Here is a 14,686-nt window from a genome sequence, read left to right on the forward strand (position 1 = left end):
AGTTGTTGTTGCCACCCTGTACCTGTCCCGCAGGTGTGATGTTCGGCTGTACCGATCCTGTGCAGGTGTTACACGTGGTCTGCCACTGCGAGGGCGATCAGCTGTCCGCCCTGTAGCGCTGTCTTAGGCGTCTCACAGTACGGACATTGCTATTTACTGCCCTGGCCACATCTGCAGGCTTCATGCCTATTTGCAGCATGCCTAAGGCATGTTCATGTAGGTGAGCAGGGACCCTGGGCATCTTTCTTTTGGTGTTTTTCAGAGTCAGTAGAAAGGCCTCTTTAGTGTCCTAAGTTTTCATAACTGTGACCTTGATTGCCTACAGTCTGTAAGCTGTTAGAATCTTAACGACTGTTCCACAGGTGCATGTTCATTAATTGTTTATGGTTCATTGAACAAGCATGGGAAACGGTGTTTAAGCCCTTTACAATGAAGAGCTGTGATGTTATTTGGATTTTTTTCGAATTATCTTTGAAAGACAGGGTCCTGAAAAAGGGACGTTTCTTTTTTTGCTATATTTATATCCACACACAAACACACAACTCCCCCAGCTCTCAAAACCTTATTTACAATCAGACATCTTGTTAACTTCTTATGGATGGGGGGCAGTATTGAGTAGCTTGGATAAGTACGGTGCTCAGAGTAAACTGCCTGCTACTCAGGCCCAGAAGCTAAGATATGCATATAATTAGTAGATTTGGATAGAAAACACTCTGAAGTTTCGAAAACTGTTATGAATTATGTCTGTGAGTATAACAGACCTCATATTTATATTTAAGCATGTTGGAGCAACACATGTCAACATTTTCTAAAGTAGACACCATAAATGGACTGCTCTGACCAGGTCACTGCTGAACTGTACAGACCCTACATAGCTCACAGGCTTGAGAGCAGGGTCACCAAGCTGGTTTTCAGGACAACCAGTGAGCTTTCTATAGCCCCTGTACATACCACTAGAGGGCAGTCAAAATCTGAATCACCAGCTCAGAGGCCTTCGTCCTGGACAAACTGAACAGTGACATTAGGGATTTTGGAAGAGAGCACACTGTTGGGAATAACTTATTGTGCCGAAATAAGTAACAGGTTTGGAATTTGACCTGTGTATCAGGGTTGAATTCCATTTCTCTTCAATTCAGTCAATTGAAATTCGGTTGAAAATACTTTAAAATTAATCTCAGGAATTGACATCCCTGTTTTCAGTGTGTCCAGGAGAGAGCGGTGTAAAGCTGAGGCCTGTGGTGTTGGGTAAAGGTGGGTATCGGCAGGTGAGGCCCTAAGCAGAGCCTCTTACCATAAGTACCATATTCAGCTGGGCTGGTGCCTGGGTAGAAGCCTGGGGTGCCCGGCGGGACCGGGTACTGCTGGGGGGTGGCCACGTACGTTGACCGGTACTGAGGGAGAGAGACATGTCAGAATGGTTTAAATATAAGACCTAAACGTACATTGTAGAGTGTTCCCCGAGCCCAGAGGATTCAAGGCAAGCTAAAGCTCAACTACAGAACAACGAGTAAGATGGAAAAGGTGTTAAGACAGTCTGCCAACTAGTACTTGATATAACTCATTCAGACAGACACACCTCTACCTTTCTTTGTCCCACACACACTTTAGTGTGGTTTTGATGACCAACCAGCTGTGGCAGGCCTACCTCTCCTAACGTCTAACATACACCTCTTCTTCAAACACACACAGTAACACCCATCCTGCTCTCTCTCTCTGTGGTGTTTTAGTCACTGCACAATCAGGAAGGAACTGGAGGGTCAGCTGATCACCTGGCCATGGCCAGGGGGAGGGGAAAGGGGCTTTTGTCCCAACACTGGCTCCATAGAGCAGAGGCCAGACTCAGCTGAATCTGTCTGACTCAGGTCACCAGGGGAAGGCAGGCCATGTGGGGCATCCCTCACAGACAGGAAGGGGAACTGCATTGTTAGTTGCTACCAGACCTACTTCCAAATAGCATTTATTTTCTTCCCAAATACCATAGCGGCACTTGATTGAGCTTGCCTGGCGGATGGGAACCAATGGAACAGTCCCAAAAGTTATAGTGAATGTCTGAGTAAAGAGAATGAGAGTGGCCCCTAGTAAAGATGGAGAACCCTGTAGGAAGGGGTGGGGCTGTGTTTACCTGTCCGGGTATGAAGTAGGCGGGGCCTTGTTGGTTGGGGAAGGGGATCCGCTGTGAGGGGATCATCATCATCTGTTGGCCCGGCTGGTAGACGTGTGTGGGCGCCACGGGCCTCGGCGTGCTGCTGGGGGGCACCCTGGGGGCATTGCTGTGCAGACTGGAACGGCTGTAGTACGGCTGGAGAGAAGAGAAGATGAGGCAGTAGGAGAGAAGAGCGGGGCAAGTTATTGAAGTGTCACATGTCCATAAGTCTCCTCTTTTGTAAAAACGCTCAACAATAAAATTCAACCCAACTTTAAAAGGGCTATTATATTTCCCCTTGCCAGTTAATACAAAAACAATTTCAACAAGCTATTCTGGCACTTTAACAGCCTGTTCAAAAAGGCAGAACCCAAACTGCTAAAAAACAAATATTACTAGAATGTTCTGTGTTGCTTCATTTACATTGCGATGACTCTTCAAGCAAAACGGAAGCCAAAATGATGACGACAGGACCACAGGCAGGAACAACTAGACAGACCTCTTTCCAGGAGTCTAAGCGTTACCTGCAGTGACCTGAATCCTCCCTTCAGCAGCACATCGCCCAGACACCACGTGAACACACACACGCGCAAGCGAGAGGGGGGGTGAGAGGGGAGGGAGAGAGAGGTGGAACGAGAGGGAGTGAGAGCGGCAGTCAGTTAAGTTGACAGAAAGCAGAGCCTACCCCCACCACCCAGCAGTGAATTAACAAGCAGCATGCAAAATGCAGGACACATCCCTAGTCCATTAAATATGCAGGTGTGTGAGTAACTGTCCATGTGCAAAGCTAACATAGAGCACGGAGTCTGTGTGTGCGTGTCAGGGTTTCCGTTAAGAAAATGTGGCTCTGGACATTTCACAGGAAACATTTGAATGAAATTAAAAATCTCATTGCGATTACGGTAATTCATGTTAACAGAACATGCAAGTTGAGAATGCAATGATGTGCGGTCCTTATCGAATTCTGATGTGCACTTTGACATGGCAGAATAACTGTCCACAAGTAACGAACAGCAGAATCACGAGCCTATGTCAATCTACTACAGAAAAAAGGTTTAGGCAACCTATTCTATTGGTCAGCTTGTCTCGAAATAAGTAGCCTATTCAAAAACAGACGACTCGGGACAGTTGTGGGGTGATAGATCACAAATCCATACAACCAGTAGGCCTAGGCTACTGAATTAGAAATAAATGAGTCTGAAGCAACAGTTCAGAATGTATCACTTAATGTTGATAAACTTATTTCTTCACATTATAAGCGCAGCAATGAGCACAGGGCAGTAGGCAACACGCGAAGGTTTGTTCCATAATGCAATTAGTCGGAAAACAGTTGTGAAAAGGGCACTACACATGCAAGCAGTTTCACATGACAGATGAAAATATTAGAACGTTTGAAATCTCTAATAGGCTACTCTGAAGCAAGATAAGGCATGCCTCAATATACCCAACAAAAATATAAACAACATATAAAGTTTGGTCCATGATACATGAGCTGAAATAAAAGACCCCAGACATTTTACATGTGCACAAAAAGCTTCTCTCCTCAATTTTGCAGATAACGGTGTTCACATCCCTGTTAGTGAGCATTTTTCCTTTGCCAAGATAATCCATCCACATGTCAGGTGTGGCATATCAAGAAGCTGATTAAACAGCATGATCATTACACAGGTGCACCATGTGCCGGGGACAATAAACGGCCACTAAAATGTGCAGTTGTCACAACACAATGCTACAGATGTCTCAAATTGAGGCAGCGTGCAATTGGCATGCTGACTGCAAGAATGTCCACCAGAGCTGTTGCCAGAGAACTGAATGCTAATTTCTCTACCTTAAGCCACCTCCAACATCGTTTCAGAGAATTTGGCAGTACGTCCAACCGGCCTCACAACCGCAGACCACGTGTAACCTCGCAAGCCAAAGAGGATGGCTGATGTTTTACATGCCCGTAAACAATTATGCTATTTTGTTTGTTTGTAACTTATTTTGTACATAATGTTGCTGCTACCATCTCTTATGACTGAAAATAACTTCTGGACATCAGAACTGGGATGACTCACCAAGAACTGGAATAAGCTTTATCCTTTAACGAGTCCGACGAGTAAGATATACTGCTCTCCCGGGAACAGGCCCAGATCCCAGTCATTTGCGTGAAGAAAAGACGGAGGGAAAGAGGATGCAGATCAAGCTGTCTTTTGATAATCTGTAGATGAGCGAGAACTCCCAATGCCATAAATTCTACTTGCTAACATGCAATTACTGGAAAATAAAATGGATGACCTACGACTACCCTCGCAATGAGACATTAAGAACTGTAATATCTTATGTTTCACCGAGCCGTGGCTGAACGACTATATGGATAATATAGAGCTGGAGGGATTTTTAATGCACCGGCCGAACAGAGAAGCTATGTCTGGTAAGACGAGAGTGTGTCTTTTTGTCAATAACAGCTGGTGCTCGACGTCTAATAATAAAGAAGTCTCGAGGTATTGCTCGCCTGAGGTAGAGTACCTTATGATAAGCTGTAGACCACACTATCTACGAAGAGTTATCTATATTATTCATAACCGTCTATTTACCACCACAGACCGATACACCACTCAACCAACTCTATAAGGCCATAAGCAAATAAGAAAATGCTCACCCAGAAGCGGCGCTCCTAGTGGTTGGGGACTTTAATGCAGGTAAACTTAAATCAGATTTACCAAATTTTTACCAGCATGTCTGTTAAGGGATTTTTTTAATCAATGACTAATTATGTATACATTTCAATCAGGACTGACTAATCCGAATACTATTATGTTACTGTACATGTATGAATTTTCTCTCTTGCTCCCAGTATTGAATATAATATAGTCAAGAGTTTAGAACAATGACGGTCTGTTCCTTGGTACAAATGAATGAACTATCTCCAGACTGTCTAGAATGCTTATCTACACTGACTGACCTTGGCTCTAGGCGAGGGAAGGCTTGAGAACTATAGGGCCTTTCTACCAGTGTCAAGAAGCGACGGAACATTTAGAAAACTCTGACGTCATTTTCAGTTTATAACCTGTGGTAAAATGTGTATGAACTCAGTACTCTCTTGAATTAAAGGCTGTTACTTGACTTTTAAGACCGGGGCTCTGTCCATTCTTATAAAATAAGGGTCTTACCCTTACCCTTATGCATTGACAGAGTGTTTAATTTTGATTGGGAATTAAAACAGAGGAATTAAATTCCTTCAACAATGTCACATGTGCAACCAGATGAATTCCTGCTTACAAGCAAACACTAAAGCAGGGGCGGCAGGTAGCCTAGTGGTTAAAGCGTTGGGCCAGCAACTGAAAGGTTGTTAGATCAAATCCCTGAGCAGACAAAGTACAAAATCTGTCGTTCTGTCCCTGAACAAGGCAGTTAACCCACTGCTCATAGGCAGTCATTGTAAATAAGCATGTGTTCTTAACCTCTTACGACTCTAGGGGCAGTATTTCATTTTTGGATAAAAAGACGTGCCCGTTTTAAGCGCAATATTTTGTCACGAAAAGATGCTCGACTATGCATGGAATTGATAGCTTTGGAAAGAAAACACTGACGTTTCCAGAACTGCAAAGATTTTCACTGTGAGTGCCCTAGAACAAAACCAAGATGTTTCTGCAACCAGGAAATGAACAGGATTTCCGAAGCTACGTTTTCCATGATCTCCTTATATGGCTGTGAATGCGACAGGAATGAGCCGACCCTTTCTATCGTTTCCCCAAGGGGTCTGGAGCATTGTGACGTATTTGCAAGCATATCATTGGAAGATTGACCATAAGAGACTACAATTGCCAAGTGTCTGCACGGTGTCCTGAGTGGAAATTGGTGCGCAAAACTCAGCTACTGGTATTTTTCCATGGGATTCTGACAAGAAAGCATGCTTCCACGAACGGCATTTCAATGAAGAGATATATGACAAAACACCTTGAGGATTGATTCAAACAACGTTTGCCATGTTTCAGTCGATATTATGGAGTTAATTCGGAAAAAAGTTTGACGTGTAGGTGACTGAATTTTCGGTTAGTTTCGGTAGCCAAATGCATAGTAACAAAACGGAGCGATTTGTCCTACACAAAGAATCTTTCAGGAAAAACTGGACATCTGCTATGTAACTGAGAGTCTCCTCATTGAAACATCTGAAGTTCTTCAAAGGTAAATTATTTTATTTGATTCCTTTGCTGGTTTTTGTGAATATGTTGCGTGCTAAATGCTACGCTAAATGCTAAGCTAGCTATCAACACTCTTACACAAATGATTGATTTTCTCTGGTTCAAAAGCATATTTTGAAAATCTGAGATGACAGTGTTGTTAAGAAAAGGATAAGCTTGAGAGCAGGCATATTTATTTCATTTCATTTGCAATTTTTAGAAATCGCTAACGTTGCGTTATGGTAATGAGCTTGAGGCTGTAGTCACGATACCGGATCCGGGATGGGTCGGACTATGAGGTTAACTGACTTGCCTAGTTAACATTTTATTTAAAATCGCTCAACACGGAAGTGGTCAGATGACGCGGATGCTACGCTACAGGACTGTTTTTCTAGCACAGACTGGAATGTGTTCTCGGATTCATCCAATGGCATTGAGGAGTACACCACCTCAGTCACCAGCATCATCAAAAAGTGCATCGATGACATCGTCCCCACAGTGACCGTACGTACATATCCCAACCAAAAGCCATGGACTTCAGGCAACATACGCATCAAGCTAAAGCTGCCACTTTTAAGGAGCGGGATACTAATCTGAATGCCTATAATAAATCCCGCTATGCCCTCAGACGAACCATCAAACAAGCAAAATGTCAAATCGCGCTGTTAACCTCTTGCTTCTACTCGGGACGCTTGCGTCCCAACTAGAGCTCTGGAAATGCAAATGCGCTACGCTAAATGCTAATAGTATTAGTTAAAACTCAAACGTTCATTAAAATACACATGCAGGGTATCGAATTAAAGCTACACTCGTTGTGAATCCAGGCAACAAGTCAGATTTTTAAAATGCTTTTCGGCGAAAGCATGAGAAGCTATTATCTGATAGCATGTAACACCCCAAAAGACCCGCAGGGGACGTAAACAAAATAATTAGCATTTCGGCGTTACACAAACCGCACAATAAAATAGAAAACAGTCATTACCTTTCACCATCTTCTTTGTTGGCACTCCTAGATGTCCCATAAACACTATTGGGTCTTTATTTCGATTAAATCGGCCCATATAAAGCCAAGATATGGTTATATGTAGACTGTGTGATAAACGAAAAAAACATTGTTTCAAAACGTAACGTCATTTTTAAAATTCAAAAAGTCGACGATAAACTTTCACAAAACACTTGAAATACGTTTGTAATGCAACTTTAGGTATTAGTAAACGTTAATAAGCGATAAAATTCATCAGGAGGCGATGTAAAGATCATTAGCTGTCCGTCTGGAAAAATGTCCGGCTAGAAACTCAACGAAAATATCCGGTCCTAGACCTAAGGAAATACGGTGCCCTGCATGTGTTTGACCAAGAAAAAACTCGAAGGGAAATGACAAGACTCTAGACACCGTGTGGAAGCTGTAGGTACTGCAACCTCAGTCAATTAATTGTGGTTCACCTTTATCAATGGGTTCAAGTAGCGCATGGATATATTTTCCCATTTTCAGTGATCAGTTTTTCCTGTGCTTTTCGATGTAAATGCCGTTCTGGTAAAGCCACAGCAGTGATTTAACCAGTTTTATAAACGTCTGAGTGTTTTCTATCCACACAGACTAAGCAAATGCATATACTATATTCCTGGCATGAGTAGCAGGGCGCTGAAATGTTGCGCGATTTTTAACAGAATGTTCAAAAAAGTAGAGGGTAGAAGGAAGAGGTTAACCACTTGGCTACCTGCCGCCCCTATTCACAATTTCCGATGAACAAATAAGGTTTTATATGTAAGATGGCTAAATAAAGAGCAAAGTTATTGATTATTATATTATTATTTGTGTCCTGGTCCTATAAGAGCTCTTTGTCACTTCCCATGAGCTGGGTTGTGACAAACTCCCTCACTCTTATGTTTAATAAATGTATTGTATAGTGTGTGTGTGTGTGTGACAGGCTTACAATGATGGCAAAAAATAACATTTGAGAGTGTGCTGACCCTGGTGCTAGAAGGGGTACGCAGCTGGAGGTGGAATGTTTGAAGAGGTACGGGACTATAAAAAGTTTGGGAACCACTGCCCTAGACCCACTCAAATTTGCATACCGCCCCAAAAGATTCACAGATGACGCAATCTAAATTCTGGAAACTAACCTATAGACCGAAAAGCATGACCAGTCAAATATATTTCCATCAATGAATAAGCAAAAAAGCATTACTATCTTCTGCTGGACATAAATTGAATTTATTGTTGTTTCTGCCATTACTAGCTAACGGAAACCCTGGTATGTGTGAACACTATAAGTTCCCAATAGAGGTAGACCAATTATGATTTTTCAACGCCGATACCGATTATTGGAGGACCAAAAAGGACAGATACCGGTTAATCGGCCGATAAAAAAAATGTATTTGTAATAATGATAATTACAACAACACTGAATGAACACTTGACTTAATATAATACATCAATAAAATCAATTTAGCCTCAAATAAATAATGTTCATTTTGGTTTAAATAATGCAAAAACAAAGTGTTGGAGAAGAAAGTAAAAGTGCAATATGTGCCATGTAAGAAAGCTAACGTTTCAGTTCTTTGCTCAGAACATGAGAACATATTATAGCTGGTGGTTTCTTTTTAACATGAAGTTGTAGTTATTATAGGACTATTTCTCTCTATACCATTTGTATTTCATTAACCTTTGACTATTGGATGTTCTTATAGGCACTATAGTATTGCCAATGTAACAGTATAGCTTCCGTCCCCCTCCTCGCCCCTACCTGAGCTCGAACCAAGAAAACATTGACAACAGCCATACTCGAAGCATCGTTACCCATCGCTCCACAAAAGCCTTCGGCCCTTGCAGCGGGGGGAATAACTACTCCAAATCTAAAAGCGAGTGACATTTGAAACGGTATTAGCGCACACCCAGCTAACTAGATAGCCATTTCACATTGGTTATACCAGCCATTAGGCTGATAGGCTTGAAGACAGAAAAACAGCGATGTTTTTGCGAAGAGCTGCTGGCAAAACGCACGAAAGTGCTGTTTGAATGAATGATTACGGGCCTGCTGCTGCTCAGTCAGACTGCTCTATCAAATCAGACTTAATTATAACATAATAACACACAGAAATATGAGCCTTAGGTCATTAATATAGTTGAATCCGTAAATTAACATTTCGAAAACAAAACGTTTATTATTTCAGTGAAATACGGAACCGTTTGGTATTTTATCTAACGGGTGGCATCCCTACGTCTAAATATTCCTGTTACATTGCACAACCTTCAATGTATGTCATAATTATGTGAAATTCTGGGAAATTAGTTCACAATGAGCCAGGCAGCCCAAACTGTTGCATATACCCTGACTCTGCAAAAGAAATTACATAATTTCACCTGGTTAATATTGCCTGCTAAACTGGATTAGTAGTTATAACTAGTGATTATGATCGATTGTTTTTTATAAGATCAGTTTAATGCCAACTAGCAATTTACCTTGGCTTCTACTGCATTCGCGTAACAAGCAGGCTACTCGTGGAGTGCAATGGTTAGAGCGTTGGACTAGTTAACTGTACGGTTGCAAGATTGGATCCCCTGAGCTGACAAGGTGAAAATCTGTCCTTCTGCCCCTGAACAAGGTAGTTAACCCACCGCTCCTAGGCAGTCATTGAAAATAAGAATGTGTTCTTAACTGACTTGCCTAGTTAAATAAAAGGTATAAAAATACAAAATAAACACTTGAAAATCTATATATATTTTTTTTTAAATCAGCGCCCAAAATAACAGATTTCCGATTGTTATGAAAACTTGAAATTGGCCCTAATTAATCGGTCATTCCGATTAATCGGTCGACATCTAGTTCCCAATGAATGCGGTCCTCAGAGACAAGACATCCCAGAATACTTTCTGAATAGGATCCTACGGCAGATTCAATCTTTTGGCCTCCCATATTAAACATGAGTTGGTTTTAGAACATGCAGTGCTCAGAAACAGTTCAGGAAGACAGGAAATGCAAGTGAAGAGAACTCCACAGTGCCCACAATTCCAACCCAGCCCACCCAAATCAGACTGTTAGTACCTGTTGGTGTAAAGCACGGGGCACGGGGGCGAACTAGAAAAGTAGAACAAGATACGTCACAGGTCAGAGGTTAAACCCACATAGGACAACAGCTGGAGAGCAGCGGATACAACCTTCCTACAAAACCACACACAGATAGGAAGGCAGGGAGCAGGGATTAACAAGAGGACTCAGAACACAATACAAGTCTCATCTGAGATCTGACATACTGATTTTGCCTTCCAGCAGTAACGTTGACAGGTTGGAGGGTGGAACGTACACACACTGGGCGCTAAAAACAGTATGAGATGGAATCAACAGGAGAGCTTAGTTGTAGGAAAGAGTGAAGAGTTGGCATGTAGCATAATCTACATTCCTACCAATGGATTAAGATACTGCACTACGGAGAAGCATCTGACAGCGGAAATAATAAGTAATGTCAAGAGGTGAAGCTGTGGGGTGACGAACATGTGTACCTGTCGGGGCTGTGGCGCTGGGTTCATTTGTGAAGGTGGGGTGGCAAAGACAACAGAGGGGGGCTGTCCAGGAGGGAAGATGGGCTGTGAAAGGGAGAGAAAAAGAGGGGAGAGACCATGATCAACAATATGGTTACCGATTGGACAAACCACAAGACAAGATTGAAGCTTCAATCTAAACAGACAGTAGATTACCCTTACTAGCTGGAGTCCAGGGGAGAGGGCAGGGTGGGGTCGCGTTATAGACTGTGGTGCTTTATTCATTTCATGTGGTTCTGCATGGGTGCACTCGGACATGCACGGAAATCTGAGAGGAGGAATAACAGAGTGGAGGAGGTGAAGAGAAAAAAATTCAGTGATGAACTAGAAGAGAGCGAGAGACCAAGAGAATGGTGTTTAGGCTTTGTTGATCAGCACTCACACGTTGAACCGTGTTTAGTCCCAGGAACGGGAGCAAGGATGTGGTGTGCCAACGTGGTGGTCGTCTGTCTGATCAACCTATCAGAGAGAGAGAGGGTGAAAGGTAAGATTGTCATCTCAGTTATGAGTCCAATGGTTTGGTACACAGGGGATACAATCATATTCTCCAAGAGACAGGCATATTGTCTAGAGCTGGGAATTGCCAGGACCTCGCGATATGACATTTAGGTGCCAATACAAAACTGTGATTCTATATGTACGCTATTGCGATTTTTTATTGCAAGTTGATGTTCTAAACATACAATATGTCTGCTCCAGAGACTAGAGATCAAGAGAAAATTAGTTTATCAGTCATGGAAATAAATCAAGTGTTGAAAACATGTTGGCTCACTATATAAAAAAGAACAAGCAATAGGATGAAAAATACAAGCGTTTTGGCACAGGTATAGCAGACTAGAGTTTAAAAAAAATAGGGCTTAGGTGGTAGGTGGGGTGGGGGCGTGGCCAATGGAGCGGTCGCTGACCGAACATTTTAGGCCTTCCTGTTGGCCGCAGTCACAAAATATTACCTTTTGTCAAGCTAATTTCTTGCAATTTTACACATCTCGCCATGGGGCTTGAGAGAACATTCAGTTTTAAAGCAGATTTCCAGCAATTCTACACATTTTGCCATGGCTTATGCTATCCGAGTGACTCAAACAACAAAATTGGCCTCAAGCAAGAAACAAATATCCTCTCCATCCTTACTATTGTCCCGATGGCCCCGGGGTAAAACCCAACATTGTTTACTCCTAAAGTAACAGTAAACGCAGACTGCCCTGCCACACAAAGAGCAGTGGGGAAAAGCCCCAAATCATGTTTTATAAACGGAAATTACACTTCTGTCAGGTGAAAGAAGCCAAAACAGAAAAACTGACTGTTAGACAGAGGAGAAGAAAAGCACACTAGACAAACCCAGCACCTTCAACAAAATATAGATTGACTGTCGGAACAGCAAACTTAGGACATTTTCCACTGACACTACCACACCCTTAGAACGGTGGGGGAGTTGGAAGGGAAATGGCAATGTCTCTAAAAAGGAGGTGCTGGTTAATTAAGGTCAGAAACAGAGTGAGATTATAGCCCCGGAGTGTCATGTCCACACAAAGGTTTCTCCACAGTCTATGCAAACGGAGGTCCGTTTACACCAAGTTCCAAAAGTTCAGCTGCAAAAATGTACATAGAACTATATAGTGATGTAAACAGACCTACATTGGCTTCTGTTGCATAGACCCCTTTAGAGGGTCTCCCTGTGCTCACCCTGACAGCAAGACAGCCAATGAAAGACTGCTTCACCCTGTGGGGAGAGACCCATGTTCTCCAAAGGGGAACCCTGGGACACACCCCATAGCAGACCTAAAGCTGTTCCCTCAGAAAGGTATGGATGGGGAGCACTTCACATACATGAAGGCTACAGTTGAGTTCCCTGATGACCATATACAGTGCCTTCGGAAAGTATTCAGACCCCTTGACTTCCTCCACACTTCGTTACGTTACAGCCTTACTCTAAAATTGATTAGTTACATTTTTTTTTATTTACACACAATACCCCACAATGAAAAAGCAAAAACAGGTTTAAACATTTTTGCTACTTTATATATATATATCTTTTAACTGAAATATCACATTTACATAAAAATTCAGACTAGAGGTCGACCGATTATGATTCTTCAACGCCCGATACCGATTAATCTGACCATTTTTTTTGTTTGTAATAATGACAATTACAACAATACTGAATGAACCCTTATTTTAACTTAATATAATACATCAATAAAATCAATTTAGCATCAAATAAATAATGAAACATGTTCAATTTGGTTTAAATAATGCAAAAACAAAGTGTTGGAGAAGAAAGTAAGTGTAATATGTGCCATGTAAGAAAGCTAACGTTTCAGTTCCTTGCTCAGAACATGAGAACATATGAAAGCTGGTGGTTCCTTTTAACATGAGTCTTCAATATTCCCAGGTAAGAAGTTCTAGGTTGTAGTTATTATATGAATTATAGGACTATTTCTCTCTATACCATTTGCATTTCATTAACCTTTGACTATTCTTATAGGCACTTTAGTATTGCCAGTGTAACAGTATAGCTTCCGTCCCGCTCCTACCTGGGCTCGAAACAGGAACACAACGACAGCAGCCACCCTCGAAGCAGCATTACCCATGCAGAGCAAGGGGAATAACCACTCCAAGTCTCAGAGCGAGTGACGTTTGAAACGTAATTAGCGCGCACCCCGCTAACTAGCTAGCCATTTCACATCGGTTACACCAGCCTAATTTCGGGAGTTGATAGGCTTGAAGTCATAAACAGCGCAATGCTTGACGCACAACGAAGAGCTGCTGGCAAAACACATGAAAGTGCTGTTTGAATGAATAGCCGGGCGCTAAAATATAACTTGGTTCTATTTGTGACGCTCAATGCGCTGCCAGTCCTGCCTCTCAAATCTCCTCATTGGTTTTTAGGAGCATATATCCAAACGGACAGTTCCTTTGACGTCATGGCTTGGTATTTGCGCAGACATGCACTGTCAGCTGTGGGGCCTTATATAGACAGATGTGCGCCTTTCCAAATTATGTCCAATCAATTGAAATTAACACAGGTGGACTCCAATCAAAACATCTCAAAGATGATCAATGGAAACAGGATGCACCCGAGCTCAATTTCAAGTCTCATGGCAAAGGGTCTGAATACTTATGTAAATAATAAATCTGTTTTTCTAAAAAAAAAAAAAAAGAAGCTTTTCACATTGTCAATTATGGGGTATTGTGTGTAGATTGCTGAGGAATTGTTTAAATTAATACATTTCAGAATAAAGCTGTAATGTAACAAACTGTGGAAAAGGTCAAGGGGTCTGAATACCTTCCAAAGGCACTGTAGCTCATTCACCTACTATTCTGGCAGCATTAATTAAGTGTGTGTGTGCGCATATACTAAACCAACTCAGTAAGAGTATCCTACTCCCGCAGCGATAGTGCTGCAGTGCAGAACTGACTTGGCAGGGTAGCCCAAGGGACCGGGGGTTGGAGGGAGATATGTGAACCTCAGCCAAGACCACACCAACCAGGCCCAGTCATCTGAGCTGGCCTGACAGGAAGTAGAGAGAACGGGATAAGTGGGTGTGGGGTCGTTCAAGTTCAACAGAGACCGATGCATAACCCCAACATGACACTATGACCTAGTGAGGGTGGGAGCACAGCACTGTCGCCTTGACAAGGCTGAAAAAGTGTTTGTTTGCGTGTGTAACTATGCACTAGTGGATAATTCAAGCTGTGCGTCTATGTAAACGGTAGCGTCAGGGTAAGTTCACAGTGTTTTGTTATGCAGTCTCAACCCCCAAGAGTGGTTCAGGCAATTACTAAACAGTGGCATTGACATGTCACATGCTTAACGATTGAATTGCCAGCCTCCGATTCTCA

At 42.4% G+C, this 14,686-nt stretch overlaps 1 protein-coding gene across 9 annotated transcripts in view; it reads right to left on the minus strand.

Moving 5' to 3' along the window:
* Window positions 1–14,686, minus strand: part of LOC115141957 (eukaryotic translation initiation factor 4 gamma 1-like) — a 65,458-nt gene that overhangs the window by 47,792 nt on the left and 2,980 nt on the right. For 6 of the 9 annotated variants that reach the window (XM_029681385.2, XM_065000480.1, XM_065000481.1 and 3 more), the window contains exons 2-7: window positions 11,229–11,305; window positions 11,003–11,114; window positions 10,808–10,891; window positions 10,353–10,385; window positions 2,123–2,299; window positions 1,292–1,391 (exon numbers count right to left, since the gene is read on the minus strand). In XM_029681385.2, the coding sequence (XP_029537245.2) occupies window positions 1,292–1,391; window positions 2,123–2,299; window positions 10,353–10,385; window positions 10,808–10,891; window positions 11,003–11,104 (496 nt within the window). In that variant the 5' untranslated portion in view covers window positions 11,105–11,114; window positions 11,229–11,305. The remainder of the gene's footprint in view (window positions 1–1,291; window positions 1,392–2,122; window positions 2,300–10,352; window positions 10,386–10,807; window positions 10,892–11,002; window positions 11,115–11,228; window positions 11,306–14,686) is intronic. The other 3 variants (XM_065000485.1, XM_065000487.1, XM_065000486.1) reach the window with 1 other exon arrangement.

Source organism: Oncorhynchus nerka, linkage group LG14 (genome assembly GCF_034236695.1).
Source record: "Oncorhynchus nerka isolate Pitt River linkage group LG14, Oner_Uvic_2.0, whole genome shotgun sequence".
NCBI lineage: Eukaryota > Metazoa > Chordata > Actinopteri > Salmoniformes > Salmonidae > Oncorhynchus > Oncorhynchus nerka.